Source organism: Egretta garzetta, unplaced genomic scaffold (assembly GCF_000687185.1).
Source record: "Egretta garzetta isolate BGI_Z169 unplaced genomic scaffold, ASM68718v1 scaffold272, whole genome shotgun sequence".
Classification (NCBI taxonomy): Eukaryota; Metazoa; Chordata; class Aves; order Pelecaniformes; family Ardeidae; genus Egretta; species Egretta garzetta.
The window spans coordinates 841,042-861,535 of NW_009258966.1; the positions used below are offsets into that span (position 1 = coordinate 841,042).

The window sequence follows — 20,494 nt, forward strand, 5'->3', positions numbered from 1 at the left end:
GAAATTTGTTCTGCTTAGTTTGCAGATACAATAAACATGAAAAGTGTCAAAAAGACACATAATAAAATATGCCTGATCAGCTTGAGATTTCTTTTTGGCACAAAGGGACATGAAGGTCCTTTTAACTGGGAAGGCTTGGAAGGAGAAAGCAGGAAAATGTATCATTTGAAACTGGCCTCTTGCATGCAGAGGCCTCTCTTGAATTTGCTATCACTGTGTTGTCTTTATTAGACTACATTGTGTTTTCTTCTATCACAAGGACTGCTGCTTGAAACAGGTACTCCTTATATTTTAAAATGTAAAATTATTTATATAGCATTCTCATATGTCACTAAATAGACTGAAGAAGTTGCAGCTGCCTAAAGTGCCACATTTCACTAAAAAGTGCCAAGGCACTATACTGGACTCACTGATGTTACCAACTATAGATTAGCAACATTTCCTTTGAACCACTATTTTTTCTTCTGTGAATTTTTTATACTACACAAAGGCTTCTCCTATTTCTCTTTGAAGCAGCGGGCATTTCAAGATTTGATTTGTAAAGTTACATATGGGAAAACTTCTATGTAACTGATAGAGATTTAAGTCAAAAACTTGTAATTTTACATCCAAAAATCCCGAAGGACATTACCTACAGTGTTAGATGTAAAAAACCCTAGGTATTTCATTACAATTTTTCAAAAATACTGAGCTTAAAATAGCCTCTATTTAATTGACTGCATATTACTGTGGTGCCTCAAGGCTCTAGTTCACAATAATGTTTGGTCACAGCTGACACTACCCTTAAACATAGTACCAAAGGAGACAATAGTTATGTGCCAGCTACCTGAACAGCTACTTCATGCATTTGGACATATGCATTATGTGTTCACGTGACATTGTATTTGCTAACTCTCTCCCAAAATGCAGGAGTTCCACTCCACTGGAAGTGAGAAACTATAATGCTACTTCCCTCTTTTCCTCTTTACGCTTTCCAAACCTCTTTCACACAAACACATAGATTTATAAAGAGCTACACCTAGAGATCTCTTCTAGAAATTGCAAGTTCAAACCTAACACCACACACTGCAATGCTTCTCAGCTTTTTACTAAACTAGTCTTTTTACTATAGCAAGATCTTGTAATATTAACATATGAGCATACCTATTGGCACAAATTTAACAAATGAAAAATAAGCTACTAAACTAAACACGAACTTACATGCACATGGAATTATCACTACGTATCAATTTATTTTTAAATAGAAATAGCCCCCCTGTGCCCTTAAACAGAAGCAAAGAAAACCTCTGAGGCGGAGCAGCAGAACACACTGTAATGCTAAACTGACAACACACAGATCACGTATTCCCAGTTGGAGATATAAGCACTTGAGGCAGAAATTGAAATGTGATCATGACAGTGAGCTGAGACAGGCTTAATTCAGAACTCTGTTACAAGTCCAGTTGGCACAATCCAACAGCTCAGTAGTAGGCTCCTAGACAAAGTGTCTAGAATCTTAACCTGTTTCTCACTCTCCTTGCTGCCCATCCTCAAATTAGAGTAGCCAAAAATCTGCTCTTAAAGCTACATATAAGAGAGGTAAAGCTCCCGAAATCTACTGGAGAAAACCAAGACTTACAAATAAAATCTACTTCTCTGTTCTTGTTCTGACCTAAGAGGTCTCTAAAAATTTTTCAGATCAAAAGTAGACTGAGAAAATAAAACCTTTCCCAGGCTAGATTTTAGTAAGAAATTAGTAGCTTTCCCCATCTGTTCATTTATGGAAGGCGTGATCATGAGTAACTAAATAAGCAAAACCTGTTTTACTGCAAGGGTCACTGAGCACTGGTACAGGCTGCCCTGAGATTGTGAAGTCTCTGTCCTCAGAGATATTCAAAAGCTGTGTGGACATGATTCTGGGCAACTGGCTCTAGCCCTGCTTGAGCAGGGGGGTTGGACCAGATGACCTCCAGAGGTCCCTACCAACATCAATCATTCTGTGAGTGAATCATTCTGTAAATACTTAAAATCAAAAATGTGAAGTTTCTTTTGTTTGCAAAGCTTACATATGGCTTCATAAAACCAAGAGCCAATGCGACTCTTGCCAAATTGGACAGCTGAACTGATAGCATCTTCCACCTGACCTACAGAAGTAGCATTTTAAGGAACTTAGCATGGCCCAAAGTATAGCAGATTTTACCACTTCTATGGAATTAATTGGGTCAAACTGATCAGCTTACACTGGGCCTGCTACACTGTCAACTTCAAAAGTCCTCTTCTAAAAGATCTAATACGAAAGCTCTAGAGAAGCGTTCTGTCCACATCATCATTCATTTTATATTAACTTCATTTTTATTTTAACTTCAGACATCATTTTCTAATTCCAAGTCCACAGAATTTAGATTCTAAACATTTTCCAGAGAATCTCTTCTCTTTTCCATTAGGACATTCCATATCTGTAATTTCAAATATTTGAATGTAGAAATTTCTCATCAGTTGCATGTTTAGCAATGCATTGAAACAAAACCATTGGTTTCCCAGGCCCTGAACAGTACCTTTTCACTCAGGCTCTTTAATGAACATAAGTATTTAAATTCCATTGGAGTGTGTACTGCCATACTGCTCAAATGCTAGTTTACCTTACTAGCTGATAAAGCAAATATTTTTTTTGCAGTGCTGACAGAAGTTTTTATGTGTTTTTATAAAATATGAATATGCCTGAATTTACCTTGGCCTTTTCTGATGTTCGTTTTCCACCAAATCCTCCAGCTCCAATCAAAACCAAAGAGAACTGATTATAACACACTAGGTCCTTTCCACAATAGGTATTCACTGAAAGACAACAAAAGAGAAAGGTCACATATTGTCTTTGATCTCCTTTTTCACATAGCTAGCATGTGCTGTTAAAAAAGTTCGGCTTCAGACATGACAAAGCTTATTTTAACAACTGAAGGGACAATGGTTACACTTTCACTATTGTAAGTCACTTGCTGACTAGTGAAGACTAATGATCTGTTTCAAATAACATTATCACAAATTTTATCTATATGAAAGCATTACAATTAAAAAATGGGCTATCAAAACGCTGATGACATTCAAGGTGCCATGAATATTTGACAACAGAGTGCTGAAATTAGTATTTATTTCAGCATCTCACACTGCATTAGCAATTTATTTAAATATTATAGAATTGTGCCATAAAATACGATGTATTAGAAGCTATTAAGAATCCCTAGTGTGCAAAGCACATTACCAACTCATACAAAAAGTGGTACTAGCACCTTGTATGAAAACAGCTCCAGAGCAAGCTTTAGTTTAAGGTCACCTGTTACTTCTTTTGAAGAAGTTAAACTTCTTACACTGAACAGAGATTCAGCTCCCTATTTCCAGTTTATGTCTATTTCACTCCCCTTACACCTTAGACTGAAATTTACAATATTGTTAATAATGTTCATTTCTTCCAGTTGCAGAAGAAATTTAAAACCCACTAAGACTCTGATCACAAAAAGAACTTTTGCATATTGCAGAAAAAGACAAGCTTAATGTTAGCCCAGTATGGAAGCAAAACTCATCTAGGAGGAATAAAGGGACAGTAAAAACCCTTTTTACAATTTTATCTGTACACTGAAGGAATAAAATCTCAAGAGTGTTTAGAGATTCACTGCCCATTGGCCTACTCTTGCAGTCTCATTTCCCAAGGGACCTTGGTATAACCACACTGAGAGATATAAAAATTCTGAAAATGACAACTTATCAACTTCCGGAAACATTCTGATCCTTTAACTTGGATACAAGAGGAAGGAAATGGGGGTTTATTTTGTTTTACTTTGTTCATAAAAGAATAGCATAGACATAAAAAAATAATGTTGGACATGCTCTTAAAGATGGCTGCTTTGCAGATGAGTCTACACAACATACACATATGACTAACCTTTGCAAAACTACCTCACAAAACTCACGCTCACACGCGAGCACACACACCCTTGATGAAAGGTGGCAGAATCTAAAATGTCTGCCTTCAGATAGGACTAAGTTCACTTTGCATAGTGCACTGTTCCACCTACATCAGAAAAAAATCAAACCTTCTCTGAAATCTTTTTCCAAGGAGTGTTCTTATTTCACTACATTAACTGCCCAAGAACAATTACATTGTACATTTACACAGCTATTGCTAATTAGTTCATTTCTCAGCTCTCATTGAGATTTAATAAGTCTTTACTGTGGAAAGGCTGGCAGTTATTGGTACAGATAGTTAAAAACTGAGCCTGTCAAATTTTACTGCATCCCTTCTAAAAATTATAAACCTTCTTACCATCTATAAGCAAGATTGCTCCTGATCCCTTGTCAAGAATATCAGCAATGGTTGAAACTGAAGTTAATTGCCCTGTAAGAAAAGAAGAACATGTACATGTTTTAAGGTTTTACTTCAGGAATGAAGTCCACAGGTCACACTTCCTTACTAACAATAATAATAATAATGGTAATAATAATCATATTAATATTCATAGTAAGCACAATCATCATAACAAAAGTGTCTGGGAAAATTTGCAACTCTTGGTTTGCAGATGCGAGGATTTTGGGGTTTTTTTAAGTTGGGTTTTTTTTTAATAGAATCTTCCTATAGTTTAGGTATTCAGAGCTAAACACAAATCACATTTCAGACTCAAACACATGGCTAATTTCAAAGAGAGCTCCAATCACTTAAGGATTGTCCACAAATTTCAAGAGGGTTGAGACAACTACAGTTCTACAGAAGAGAAGCTCAGTTCAGGGCCTGGGTCTGCAGGTTTATGAAGTTTATCTCTAAATCAGTTCTTGCTCTACAGAGATACATAATCATATATGTTTACATAATCAGCCTACGGAATGGAAAAATAAAAAGCTTTATGAAGTCCTGGCAATTCATTATTCATTATCAAACTTCTTTGAAGTTAATATAACTTTCACACATCTTTTTGTTTCAGCAAGAAATTATGCCACTTATATGTGACTTGCAAGATTGTTTTTTCCTTCTACAGTCTGGAAAAATTAAATTTTAAAAACTACTAATGAAGGAACCCAGACACATACAGGCATATCCTGAATGAGTCTAATGAGCACCTCTCAAGTATTGTAATCTGGGAAAACACAACCATCTGTAAAAGAATTGTTACTGCAGAAACTAGTATCTTGAGAATTTTGACAGGAAGAAAAGTAATTGCTAGCCTTCTCCTCGAGATGTCCATTCCTCCTTTACATACATAATTTCAATCTTTCAATCAATAATTTCAAATGTCCTCTTATAGACACACAGATGCAACCAATGTTGAAGAACTTTTAGGTAAACATCCCAAAAGTTCTATGATACAACCCTACAAGAAGGAATTAAAAGTTCTGCTAGAGAGTATCAAATTATGTGTGTAATACACCAGCATGTAGTGTATTTGCTCACTGTATCAAAGATTAGGCATGCGTTTACTATGTATACTATAGAAAAGCAACACCTAATCCCAAGAACACACAGAGTTTCAGAATTCCTTCACTAACGCAACAAGTTGCCTCTCTTCTGCCCCACCCCTTGTAAAAAGAATATGCAAAACAATCCAGCTGGAAACAGAGCTCCTGTTTCCATTTATATCATGGCTACAGGAACTGCTGTCATAGTGAAAAGCAAATCAGCAATACAAAAGGACTGACCTGAGGTTGGTAATGGTCTATACAGTTCCAGATACTGCTCACCATGCAGTACCTATGTAAAGAAAGGCAGCGCTGTAACAACAATCAATATATGCTATTGCTTCCCCCATCACAACTGCAAGGAAATAGTCATTTTAGAACGTGTTCAGAGCAAATGAATTTAAAAAAAAACAAGTTTTTTGTTTTGTTTTTCCAATTTCATCCCCAACAGAAAATATTTTCAAAGAAAGTTTTAAACTTTTGTGGTTTAATAAAAGCATAGTGAACACAAATTAAAATTTAACAGAAAATCAGTCATTTGTACCATCTTAGGAAGACACAGGTTATACAAGTGCAGTAAATTAGCAATTTCTTAGGATGTAAGAACACAAACCACTGAGTCTTCCTCTTCTAGAATAAAGGAAACTTAAAATATTACAAACATGCTCATTAAAGTCACCTTATATTTATACAAAGCACAAATGAAATTAGACACTTAACTCTTCCATACCTTTGCAGGATCAATATTTAGTTCTGGAACAGAAATAATTTCAGTCATTGAAGTCTGAGCCGGAATTACTCCAAAGCTAGGTAAACAGCAGAATTCTTCACTTCCTTCAAAGAGAAATTTTAGGTGATCTGGATCCTTAGTTGACATTCCCACACCAAGGGCATATAGAATAGGCTCTAAGTGAGTATATTTATACACAGCGGTAGTCAATTCCCGGCCAACAATCCTTGCCTGGAAATTAAAAATCAGTATAAAATAAAACTTCAGAATGGATAATATTGCACTTGCAATATTTTCTGTAATTCTCATATCAAACAAAATTCACATTTGAGCATTTTCTTTATAGTCACATGTAAACATGAAGTATGAGTAACAAATATACCATAAAATATTAATTAAATTAAACTTAATTTTCATTAATTAAAAAGCAACTCTAATGTGTAAGAACTTTTCTAAAACAAACCACAAATGAATTAGCACTGTAATAAGATTGAAATGAGGAAAAATTATCTATCTATAGAGAACAAGCCAGAGCAAAACAACATAGCCCAAGACCCCTCCCCTGCCCCTTTTCTGAACAATACCCTAACTAAAGAGGCTTATAGAACTTACAAGCACTTGCATTCCACACTATTCAGTCTGTTTAGCCTTAAGTTTTCCCATTATCAATAAGAAAAATAAAGAGTGGAGTCTGGAGGTATTCCTTATTTTATCTCCTCACCTCACAATTTAAAACCCACTTTTCTTTTTGCGGACAGCAAGCCAGAGCAGGAGCTAATCAGCAACACAAGTCTCTCTGCTCAAGGTTTTCATCTAACTTTGAGTGCATCTGGTAGACAGAGGTACTTACAACGTCAACAGATGAGGAAACCACCGATCCAGAGCTTGTTGAATTCATAGAAACATTCCCTTGAGATTCTATCTGACTTAGAGCATCATTCAACACGCTTATGGACTCTAGAGAAAGGAATTGAAAAAATCACTTATAAATAGCCACAAATAAGACACTCAGGTCAGATACACAACAAACAGGCCAGCAAATGAGATATAGTCTGGTACTTCTCAATTAGTTTTTAAACACAATATACATCTGAACATTGAGCATAGGGCTGCTTTTTACAGGCATCTGCGCAACAGCTGATGCTAAGTAATCTCTACACTGATTCCATCAGTTCTGCCCCCAGCAGTCAACCATGAGACCTATCTAATTCAAGTGCCTGAAACACAACTAGTGCTACACATCACCATTCAAGCCAAGAGGAATATGTCACTACATAGTTTGTTTTATTCCCGGAACCACAGTGTTAAGGAGAAGATAACAAGCATTACATTTTGACTGTCTCAGAAGTAAACACCTGAATATTAGTACTGCTTTTCCTATCTTGAAAATTATTTGCAGTACAAGTAATAGGTCTCACCTCCTGGTGGTTACTTTCTTTCTCAAGTCACATAAATAAATAAATAGATAGATAGATAGATAGATAGATAGATACATACATACATACATACATAAATAAGTCTGAGGCTTGAACAATGCCAAGACTACAAGCAAGATGATGTATGGCTGAAATACAGAACTCAGCTATGGTAAAGGCTTCATCAAGAACAGCTTGCTTCTTAAAGCTCAATATGGCTAAAACCAATATCACATATTTGTGTATTAGAAAGAATCAAACAGAAAGTGGTGAGAATCATGCACAGAAAAATTAAAAAGTGTTTAAATCAGAGGAGCACAAAATCATTATTAACTACTTTTACCTTGGAGCCGCTCCCCTCCATTTCAAAACCACTATACCCATACTGACTTGCACTGCTTCTCGGACTAACACCTTGTTGCTCTACTGCACAGCACTCCCCTAAATATCCTGCAAGTTAGCTGCATACCCTCTTGCAGAATCTTGATTTCCTAAACTATTTCTTACTTCCCAGTCTCACTACCAGAATCATCTTAGTATTTTATTTCTGGCGTAAATCTCATGAAGAAAAGGGAAGATCTATGAAACAAACATATGTTGTCACCTCTTCTGCTGGAGACAATCTTTATCTTTGAGTACAAGCGTTGTCATAACACGACATGCAGCTATGACATTTATGTAATGTGAAAATGTGCAAAACAAGATTTGTAGTTTATAAGAACCCTTTAAAAGGTAATCACTTTTATCCCTTTTTTCATTCAGGAAATGAATGAAGAAAAAGCAATACTGAGCTGCTGGGAGAAGTAGCAGACTGTTTCTACCTCTCTTGCATGAACCAAAGAAAGGCTTTCACATTGCTTTCAAGGGAAAATACAGCTTTGACCTCCAACTAAACCTGAGCATCTCCTCAACTTTTCATGTCCGCAACCCATTTCCATGCAGGAACAGAACTATCAGTCTTAATGGTCAAATCCAAAAGGAAGATTGCCAATGTATTTTACATGCAACACCATCATTAAGACAAACAGGATAAAGGCAACCTGTAATTTAATAATGGTGCAGAATACTACAATCTCCTTTTCAAGGAGTCTTTCTTCCAGAATATACGGTATGACTGGGCTCTCAAACTGCTGAGCTGGCATGTGTCTGGCTGCCGAGGAGATCATAGAACAGTTTGGGTTGAAGGGGACCTTTAAAGGCCATCTAGTCCAACCCCCTCTGCAATAAGCAGCAACATCTTCAAGTAGATCAGGTTGCTCCCACCAAACTTGACCTTGATGGGACATCTACCACCTCTCTGAGCAACCTGTTCCAGTGTTTCACCACACTCATCTTGAAAAATTTCTTCCTTATATCCAACCTAAATCCACCCCCTTTTAGTTTAAAGCCATTACCCCTTGTCCTGTTGCAGCAGGCCCTACTAAGAAGTCTCTCTCTTGTCTTTCTTTTGAGCCCCCTTTAAGTATTGAAAGGCCACAATAAGGTCTCTCCAGAGCTTTCTCTTCTCCAGGCTGAACAACCCCTACTCTTACAGCCTTTCTTCATAGGACAGCTGTTCCAGCACTTGGATCATTTTTGTGGCCCTCCTCTGGACCCACTCCAAGAGGTCCGTGTCTTTCCTGAACTGAGGACTCCAGAGCTGGATGCAGTGCTCCAGGTGGTGTCTTACCAGAGTGGAATAGAGGGGCAGTATCACTTCCCTTGACCTGCTGGCCACCCTTCTTTTGATGCAGCCCAGGGTATGGTTGGCCTTCTGGGCTGCAAGCACACATTGCCGGCTCATGTCCAGCTTTTCATCTACTGATATTCGCAAGTCCTTTTGGGTAAGGCTGCTCTCAATCCCTTCGTCCCTCAGCCTGTATTGATACCAGGGGTTGCCCTGACCCAGATGCAGGACCTTGCATTTGGCCTTGTTGAACCTCGTGAGGTTTACATGGGCCCACTTCTTGAGGTTGTTCAGGTCCCTTTAGATGGCATCCTGTCCCTCAGGCGCATCAACCACACCACTCAGCTTGGTGTTGCCCACAAACCCACTGAGGGTGCACTCGATCTCACTGTCTATGTCATTGATGAAGATATTAAACAGTACTCATCCCAGTACAGACCCCTGAGGGACACTACTCACCATTGAACACTGAGCTGTTGACTGCTACCCTCTGGATGAGGTACCATCCAACCAACTCCTCATCCACTGAACAGTCCACCCATCAAATCCATCTCTCCAGTTTAGAGAGAAGGATGTTGTGGGAGACTGTATCAAAGGCCTTATAGAAGGCCAGATAGAAGACATCTGTAGCTCTTCCCTTGTGAACTGATATAGTCACTCCGTCATAGAAGGCCACTAGGTTGGTCAGGCAAGACTTGCCCTTGGTAAAGCCATGCTGGCTATCTCGAATGACCTCCCTGGCCTCCATGTGCCTTAATGTAGCTTCTAGGAGGTTCTTTTCCATGATCTTCCCAGGCACAAAGGTGAGGTTGACAGGTTGGTAGTTCCCCAGGTGCTCCTTTCTACCCTTTTTAAAATATGAGATGTGGTGTTGTTCACCTTTAACGTCAGAGGCTTCAGCAAATTTTTTTTTTTTTTTAAGTTTAGCCTACTGTTGTATTTATAATCAGCAACTGTACTTGATCTGGATCATACCAGAATAATTTAGTAACACTTTTATTGATTTTCAAAGCATATGTATGCAGAAAAAGTATCTTTAAGGATGGAATGTTCTTTCAAGGACTCCTGGGTTTATTTCTTTGTATCTATGACAGACATCAACTGCATGAGATATAGCTATAGTTCTAGGCCCAAATTTCTTGAGAGGTATCAGCAGAAAGCATATGGTATGCATTATGTTTGTGGCTTTCATCCTTTAATATCAAAGCTACTTTTAAGATGCTGCCCCTTCAGGTTGCCTGAAAAGCTTAAGCAAGCTATTAGAATAGCACCAAATACAGGCAGCAAAGGTTTGGTTTTTTTGGTTTTTGTTTTTTTTTTTTTCTTTTTTTTTCCCCTAGTAAAGGGGAAAAAAATGTTAATTCCTTTTTTCCCCCCTGAACTACTACATTACAGACAGAACTTATTCAGTTAAGAACTCCAGTGCTGACATATTTCTTTCATTTTCCATGAACTGCTACAGCAGCCTGCAACTGAAATGTCTCAACATATTAAACTATTTCAGTCTTCACTGCTCTTCTGCTGCCTGGCATAAGGAACTGGACTATTATAGCATTAGATTTACAGTAATATTCTAGCAGTTGACCAGATATGAATCTTTCATGTGATGCAGGGTTACACCTTCAAAGAAAGAGTAAATTAGATTACTTCATTAAGCAGTACAAAGGTTATGATCAAATTCATTGTTATGAGCTAACAACGTGATATGAGATTGCTCACAAAGAAAGATGAAACATTGCAAAATCACTGATGAGTGAGGTTTGCACACTGGTAAGAATGGTTCAACAGTCTTTATTTTGCATTCATTCTGAGTACTGAAAGTAAAGGAGATGGGGAGCAAAGCAGTGTGCTACATGAGATTTCAGTCATGTAAACGCTCAAGGATGTCTGAAATTATCATTTCAGCTGTAGACTTAACTATGACAATTTTTACTTTTTAATACATGACTCTACAAGCTGAGTAAGGTTCTTCTAACATCCAAGAAATAGCTTGAAGGCTATAATTTTGGCAGAAAGAAACCCAATAGGAAATATTTTCATTAATGCAATTATTTTTATATTGGTTTTGGGTTTTTTTTTAAGTTGTTATTCCGTCAATGAACTCTAACACCTGAAATGTCTACTATCTCAGCATGGTCTGCTATTACAGAGCAAATGATTAGAAGGCAGCAGGGAAAGATTAACCTGAAGAGAAAAGCTTGAAAACAGTCATGACAAAGCCTGTCTCTTTCCAAAACTATTCCTCTTGCTTCCCAATTAGGGAACATTCCATGGGAACCATACCCCTTTACTATGGAGGAAACAGAACCAGTATTTAAACCCTTTTTAAACACCTATGAAGAAAGCTCAAATTGAAGCTGGAGAAGTTTTTTTCTTATGCAAAATTCTTCTTTATACACACACACAAAGTATACATACATACACACCTTCTATGTGTTTTAATCTAATTTGCTCTATACCAGAGATAAGGTTTTGAAATGTGCCAAAAGTCAGCCAGTGAGAACACTCAAGTTGTTTTCAGTACCTAGACAGCTTCTAAGAAAATTAAAAATGCATGTGAACGTAAGAGCAGATTACAGACCTCTAAAATACTAGATTTAGCTGAAACTGGCTTGTATCTTCACAACTGAGGAATCAAGGGACAGAAACAGAGATTGTCTCATATGGGTGTCAGACATAATTAAGTTTTCCTAGATAACAAAACAACTAAACATACTAACCTGTGCAATGCATACTACAGAATGCTGTACACAGTATACAATCTGCAAGACAAGGATGGCTGTCTTCCATCTATCTCACAACACAATTTGATTTCTCCCTTTGCATAATAGGAAGAATCAAACTAGGATGCAAGAGCAAGTAGTGCACTGTGGGGGCAACGACTACTGGATCTAGCTTTGTCTGAGAGCGAGTACAAGGAGACAACATGCCAACATGCAGTGCAATGTGCAACTGTGACCTATTGCATATGCACCACATATTCAGAAGCTTCTGTATCACATTTAATTTGGTCTTTCTGCTTATGCACAGGCACAGGAGCCCAGGACCTTTCAGTATCTCGAAACATGGAATCATGCCACCATGGCAAATTTGTCAGCTCACTAGACCCAGCTTCAAATGAAAGCCTGAGAAATTGTTTTCTAGTACTAGTTAAACCAAGTCACTGCAATTGCCACTGCCTATGGGCATACAGGGAGCCAGTTGCAGTGACTTGCTGATGTACACTATAAGCTGATTCTGTGTCCTAAGCTTAAGGCTCTGCTTATGCCCTCCTTATCTTCTTGAAAGATTTCTAGCTTGTTCTTAAGTGATATAAAGTAAGCTAAAACTATTATTTCACTTTAATCATTAGTTAGAAAATAACATCATCATGCAAATTAGGAAAAAGCTCTAACATGTAAGTCGCTGCAGATTCACTGCTGCCTCAAAGGCAGTGACATTTTCATGTTGCATTAAGTAGATGGTTACCTTTCACTCCTGGTAAAGGGAATGTAGAATACACACCAGCAAAATTACATCTTCCACTTCTTCAGCTGCCTAAGGCCTAAATTCTCAAACAGCTTCTTATTAAAAAAAAAAAATCTGTTCTCAGATTTTTCTGTTGTTAAAAAGACATTGTGTAGTGAATGTGCGGGTAATCAAATCTTTTGCTAGTTAATAGGACTGTACCTGAAACTGTGTGGGAGTACAGAGGAACAGCCAGAACTTCTCCTAGTACATTGAGGACTAAGCCTGTAAAGTTTAGCGAATAACTACAGAGAACATTCAAAGACACTTGAGGCATTAAAAGGAAAGTGAAACGGCAGGCATAGCCAGTTAGACCAACTGTGTCAGAAAGCTTTTGGGCTAAGGGGAGAAGTTTGGGCAAAAGACTGTACTGCACAATCAGCAGCTGCTCCTCTAGAAAGATGTACGGTAACTACCAAGAAAGATTGCTCTACTGAGCACATTATTATGATATCTGAGAAACTTCAATCAGTTACTGAATTAATATCAATTAGCTATTTCCTATTAATCAAAATTGCACAAACCCTATAAAATCATATTCTGGTATACAAGCAAGAGTACTTTAGCTTGCTCAGTTTCTGTGCCAAGAGAACAAGTTAAGCCTACAAACTGAAGAAGTGCTTAAGAAATTTCAAAAAAGGTAGAAAGAAAAATTCGGATCGTTTCACTTAAGCTGGTTTTAAGAACAAGAATTCAACGTTTTCATTTCTTAAAAGACCACCACTAAAACATAAAGATAAGACAGTATCTCTACCTAATCTTCAAGGGTTCAGCATCTACAGCAGAACAACCTTGGCTAAAATACAGAACCATGAACGTGCTCTAGTTAAACACCAAATGATTAATTTGCTAGGCAGGGCTCTAAATGCACGATCATTCAGGCCTTAGATGCGGAGCATTTAATTTATTTATCTTCAAGAGAATGACTTCTCCCATGCTTGCAAAAAAGAGAATTTTAAGTAAAAAAAAAAAAAAAAAAGTATGACATGAATCCAAGCATTCAGTTATGTATGACTGTTACACATGTAAGAAAAATTACCTTTAAAAAAACCCCAACCAACAGATAACACTCCTAATTTTTGTAATCCAGACGAATAAAGTCCAACTGCTCTTATCAGTATGCCCAAATTATGAAACAAGATTAACATCTCTGATTAAGGGATTTTCTACTATATTACAAGCAAATACTTTATCTAATTGGTATTTTTTTATAATTATACATAATAGTGCATGATTGCTCTTCACAGCATCAAATTACTTCAATTAATGAAATCTTCTGGGAGAGTTTTAACTTGCAGATATTAGGTACTGTAGCTTTTTTTAATTTTTAATGCAAGTACTCTAATTAGTGCCTCTTATTTAACAGTTGACTACCTTCAAGCAATAAAGTGAAGAGTTTGGCAGTAAAAAAACATTTTAATAAAGAACTGAAAATTCTATTCAGCTAACTTCTTCAGAATTTTCCTCAACCCTTCTGCTGATTTTCACATGCAACAAACTAATACAAGAGTTTTCACTCAGTCTGGCAGTATCTATGTCTTGACATAGATAGGACTGAAAGGACAATGCTGTATTTTGGCTAAGTTCATAACAAAACAGAAGCTAAGGTATGTTCACTGCATGAACTCATGCTAATGTAATATTTACAATTCCCTGACTGAAGAAACTTGCTATGTTGTATTGTAAGAACATTTAATTCAGAAGTCAAAAATCTTGTCCTATTTTTTCTCCCGACAGGATCAAGACGATGTGGAGTATCTTACGTAATGCTGAAGCCACTTTCAAAAGAAATTCCCATCTACAACTTTCTTCTACAACGTTTTTCTGCTAACAACCCTTAAAAATAACACAGTACATGTCACAGGTTGGAGAACAGATCAGAAACTATAGAAGCTGGAATTATGTTGTTATAAATACCATTCCATAGCAGGAAAGAGAACATTTATAAACCAACATACATTTGGAAATGGGACAACTGTAAGCCAGAGATCAGTGAAAACAGTCAGTAAGGTGATATAGAACTATGGCATGGCTTGTTACATTCCTCTACCAAGATCTGAGGGAAAGGAAAAAGTATCTTCTATTCTGGTTTTGGTTTAGGCATCAAAAACATATCCCTAAGGTTGTAATGAAACGCCCTAATGGATTTCAGGATGAAGAGCTTAAACATCTACTGTGTAACTAAGTATCTTTGGAATTCAACTGGCAATAAGGATACCTCTTTCTCTCCTCCCCCAAACACTTAACTGCTGACATTTCCTAATTTGACAAACACTGTCTTTGACTTAAGTAACAACATGCATAATAAGAGAACAACCATCAGTGATACTAAGCACATGTAACTCACACTAACAAACTAAAGGTAACATTTTGGGAAATCTTGGAAAGCAGTCAGGAAAATTAGACTGTAGGAACTGTGACAACTTACGGATCTAAATAGAGAGAGACATAAGACAACACAGAGAAAGCTTGGAAAATGAAAAGGAAGCAAGTATGGCAGCAGGAAAGATCCGCGTTATTTTGCCAAAAAAAAAAAAAAAAAAAAAAAAAAAAAAGGAGGGAACAAAGAAAGTAAACAAAACATTGGAGGAGACAGTCATCTTGGTCACCAGCCACGGGGGTGATGATACCCAGGAACAGGAACACGAGGCCGTAAGGAAGAACTTCTTTGCTGTGTTATACCAAATGACTTAAGAGAGCTTTTTGGTATGGAAATGTCTCCCAAAAAACAAAATTCCAGGACTGAAAAGAAAATACAATCTCTCTATTACACTGCTACTACCTGTATGTAGGTACAATCAAATAAAACACTAGCAGTAGTCTGGCTGTAATACATAAAAGGACAGTGATGTCACTTCCCTAAAACGCTGAAGAAAGCTAAAACTGTCTTAATTCTACAGGTAAGAACACAGAATTTTCCTTAAGAAGATCTGACCATACTGAAACAGTAAATGATTAATGTTACACGATTACAAAAGAATTTACTGGTTTTATAGACTTTTGAGGTTTCAGCATATGTCTGACACGAAAGCATTCTCTGCTAAGCTTTGCTTGCCCAAACTATCCATATTATCAAATCTCCTTTACCTTGGATACTTCGGGGTTTGCTGGCATTATCAAAGTCACAGACCTTCTCCCACTTATCTCTCACTGCTTCAGGCGTCATTGGCTGATTCTTTCCTCTGACAATAGCACCCAAGGATCGCTCCCAGCGCACTAAGGGGAAACATGAGCCAGAAAGTTCAAGTAACAAACTTTTAACTTCTTTGGATCACTTTCATCTAGGCCACTACTTTCAAGATGGTGGAAGAAAGGAAAGGTTGTAAATACTCCAATTTAACTCACCAGTGTAACTTCAAGCTGGACTAAAAGGGCTCACTGCTTTCAACTAACTTTTAGAAAAGGAATAGCACCGGTTTTCAATGTCATTAAAGCCACAATACACTGATTGCTCTCTGAAAATATTACATCAGTTTTACACTTTTGTCTAGTGAAAACCTGTAGCTAGTATGTATCTACAGACATTCTCTTCTGACGTATTTAGGCTACTAGTGGTTAGAAATCTTTGGAATGCCTTGGAAAACTATAGGGGAAATGTGAAAAACACTTATTATCTATGAAAGAATGTTAATACCAGTAACTAGCATCTCCAAATGGTACCTGAAGTTGTATTTCCATACTTTAACTTGAGAGAAACTGGTAAGGCTGATGTGAAAACAGTTCTGGAAGGATACAGACTTCCTCAATTGCAATTAATCCTTAATCTGTCATGTTGGTTTTGCTCTTAAATAACAACAGTCAATGAATAAGGCCATACTGGTACCCCATTAACAACCTGGTTTAATTTTAAAGACTTCAACAGTAGCCACTATAATGATGAAAAATGGTATTTTCTTTTGACCAGAGACAAGCCACAGTTTTTAGGCTGTATTAAAAATCCTTGTGGAGATCAGCAAGAGGTTTTATGCTACTGCTCCACTTTAAGCTGTTTAGTACACTACCTGGGAAAAGCTGTTCTAGTGTCACCAGAACATTTACAGTTAGTTAGAAACATATAAAATCTTTATCATCAAGTGTGCAAAAAGAATGTTTTGGAAGAAGGGGAAAACACTTCTTTTAATTAATGGCCCTATTTCCAGCCCAATGGTGATATTCACATAGGCTGAAAAGTCCTTGAACAGTTTAGAAGAATAATGCCAGTATTAGGTTCAACATATTTAGGAAAAAAGTTAAGACGTTTCACACACTGATTTAAGTTTTCCATCTCGTAAGCCCTCAGTGTTATATGTGAGTTTTCTTCACGTTTAAGCTAGTTACTGGAGTCACTCAAGGAAAATACCTAGCTAGCATAGCTACTGATTATTAAGAAAGCTAATTGCCTCAACATGTTAATGAGTATCACTAGTATTTTTATATAAGTGTAAATAAAGGTGGAAAGAAACTAAAAAGCAGCCTGTTTACCAGCATGTGCTACTTTTATACCATGAAAAATTGAAGTTATCAAGAAAAGGCAGCAACGTATACTCAGCACCAAAAATGAAGATTCTTCTTTACTTCAATTATACCCTCGGGATCCAAGACTTAAGGTTACTCAGGCAGACTTTCAGTTATTATTAGTCAGCTCAAAAGTGTAACAAAGCATATACCTAAGTTACCAGCTTCCCCAATGTGTAGTGGAATTTGTGACTTTTACTTAAAATAAGCAGTCTCCTCAAAACTCTAGGCTTTTGTTAATCTTCTCTACCTAAATAAAAATGTCTTGAGGAAGGGTTAACTACAAAGATGATTTGCACACTTTCGTTGTCAATTCAAAAAACAAAACCAATCCTGCCACACAAAGTACTTACATTTTCCAATCCATCCAGCTCCCACCTGCCAGGAAAAAAAAAAGAAAATCATCAGCTTACCACACGTTACAATGCAAAGTTTTGGTAATGTAGGAAAACAAAACTATACTTCAGAAAAAACTCAACATAATAAAAATTTCTGAACTACTGCTAGTTGTATTTAACAGTTTAGTTAAGCACTGGAACGTGAGTGATATAAAACTCCAAGAACAAGATAACAGCTTCCATCCAATTTGCAAGCTAGCGGTTTGATGACAATACCTACAATGTATTGCACAACTAAGTAATTCATCCTTTCTGCAAGTTGCTTTCTGTGTTTGAATTATGTAGAAATCAAAGACTTCTTTTGAAGTAGTTGCTTTGGTGCCTTTTCAAACTTATAAGGGGACAATGAGAATTGTACCGATCAAATCAGTAGTATTTTGAGAACACATCAGAATTTGACAAGGCTGTTACTGTCTGATGTACTTGTCATATACAACACAACAGGGTCAACATGTCTTCTCTCTATGCTGACTATGTTTCAGCAAAAAGGTTAAGACTGGACAGGCTAAAGCAAATGAGTGATTTTGGGGGAAGAAGAAAAGGGAGGGGAAGAGGGGGAAGAAAGGGAAAATAAAAAAATTACCTCAAACAAACTGCCATTCTCCGCACAGCTTTCGTGGCAAAGCCAAACAACTAAGGGAGCAACATACTCTGGTTTGAAAGCATCGAGCAGATCTAGAGCAAATTGGAGGGGGGAGTCATAAAATAGAAATACTGTATGATTTCACCAAATTATTCTTACTCTAAAACCTTCTGAAGAACAGCAGAACCAGAGAGAATTTAACCAACAGTGTTCTGCCATGAAAAGAAAGGACAAATGAAATTAAACATCTGAAGATTCATTGAACAGGAACAACTCATGTGACACATGTATGCCTCCAAACCCAATGACACTGGTTCTCAGCCAGACAGATGAAAGACTGTCTAAATGTTGGGAACACTGTAATGTGTAGACTGCAAAGCCAGGTACCTTCCCAGATTTCCTTCTGACAGGCAGCCTGAAACAACGATCAGCCAGCTAGACATAATCCTGGCAGAGATGTACTGAGCAATTTCCCTTTCAATTTGCTAGTCAGTTATAAAGAAAAGACGATATGAAAAGAATTGCAGCTGCTGAATATTTGAGGAACATCCCATTTGGAAATGCTGGTATTTCCAACCAAGATACCGGGAATTATCAGCCCTGCTAAATTTATGTATCAATTTTATGTTGGGATTTTCATTGTCATATAGCACAAGAGAAAACTATCTGAAAGTAGAGATATTGTCATGCAGCAGAGTATGGTTGTGCAGGCAGCTCTTACCACATATTCTATCCACTGTCTGAAAAGAAAAATAACTTTAATTTCCTTTTTCAGATTTTAGAATATCTTTCAACAGCCATAGATACATAGCTGTTCCTCAGCTAAAAGTCAGGAAGCATTTTCAAATATACCCTGACAAATGAAGACCTGGAAAAGTTGAGCATTACAGGTACTTCTTTAATAGGCAAGCTGAAGTAAAAGAAGTGGATTTTTATAAGTTACACACACGTAAAAGGAAATTGAACTCTATTTAATATGGCATGTTGTAAGTCCATAACAAAAGCTATAGGCTTTTCTGAAGTATTCCATTTTATGTCACACACCATTTAGTCTCAAAAATTAGTGCTAGACTTCCACTATTAAATGAATTAAGAAATAGGTGGTAGAAGTTTAAAAAAAACACACAAAAGATGCAAACTACATTTAGAGTTCTAGCAAGAAAAACAGTAGGTGGACGAAGCTGAACATACATAACTGTGGCAATGCTAAAGCATAGGTGCTTGCAGACATCTAGAGATGAACAGGAAAGTACTGACAAAGATAACAAGGATAATTTGATAAGACATATGAAAATGTTTTTAAAGTTCTGGTGTCCAAACCTTTTAACAGTATCTGAAAAACTGGACAGGGAGGGAGGGAGCAAGGTAAGAAGTAAATGATCAGAGCTGGGAGATCAAAGTATATGCTTTTCATAAAATGATGAAAAAAGAAAATTAGAAGGTGTTTTTTTCACTCTATGCAAGTACCTTCAGGAAATTCCAGCTACTGAACTCCACTTTAAGCTTGCAGCCATGAGTTCCTGAAGTGTAATGTATTTGACCCTGCTGTAAGTAAGTGCAGTAAATCCTTGGAACCTACAATCTACAGAGGTGGTACATTTCCTTATCACTTGGATTATTTAGACCTAAACCAGGATACTTTACCAGAACTTAATTAGTCAAACAAAATCATTCATTCAATTAATACATAACTGTATAAAATATATTACTCTTCAATGTCTTGTGCATCAGTCTGAAAAACGTAATTATTCCCCTGGCTTTGAAATCTACCTATCACTAGAGAAAAGAAGGGTGGAAGGGAAATGAAATAGGCTGATTGGCTGAGGCCAACTGTATGAGGTTCAACAAGGCCAAGTGCCAGGTCCTGCACTTGGGTCACAACAACCCCATGCAGCACTACAGGCTCGGGGAAGAGTGGCTGGAACGCTGCCTGGTGGAAAAGAACCTGGGGGTACTGGTTGACAGCCAGATGAATATGAGCCAGCAGTGTGCCCAGGTGGCCAAGAAGGCCAATGGCATCCTGGCCTGTATCAGAAATAGTGTGACCAGCAGGAGCAGGGAAGTGATCGTGCCCCTGTACTCGGTGCTGGTGAGGCCACACCTCAAATACTGTGTTCAGTTTTGGGCCCCTCACTACAAGAAAGATGTTGCATTGCTGGAACATGTCCAGAGGAGAGCCACAAAGCTGGTGAGGGGTCTGGAACACAAGTCATATGAGGAGTGGCTGAGGGAACTGGGGTTATTTAGTCTGGAGAAGAGGAGGCTGAGGGGAGACCTGATCGCCCT

General features: G+C 37.4%; 1 protein-coding gene across 2 annotated transcripts in view; it reads right to left on the reverse strand.

Moving 5' to 3' along the window:
* The window catches only part of HSD17B4 (hydroxysteroid 17-beta dehydrogenase 4), a 61,317-nt gene that overhangs the window by 31,988 nt on the left and 8,835 nt on the right, over positions 1-20,494 (reverse strand). For both annotated transcript variants that reach the window (XM_035890206.1, XM_035890205.1), the window contains 8 exons: positions 18,209-18,300; positions 17,581-17,605; positions 15,821-15,949; positions 6,996-7,102; positions 6,146-6,376; positions 5,656-5,707; positions 4,292-4,363; positions 2,708-2,811 (listed from right to left, as the gene is read on the reverse strand). In XM_035890206.1, the coding sequence (XP_035746099.1) occupies positions 2,708-2,811; positions 4,292-4,363; positions 5,656-5,707; positions 6,146-6,376; positions 6,996-7,102; positions 15,821-15,949; positions 17,581-17,605; positions 18,209-18,300 (812 nt within the window). The remainder of the gene's footprint in view (positions 1-2,707; positions 2,812-4,291; positions 4,364-5,655; positions 5,708-6,145; positions 6,377-6,995; positions 7,103-15,820; positions 15,950-17,580; positions 17,606-18,208; positions 18,301-20,494) is intronic.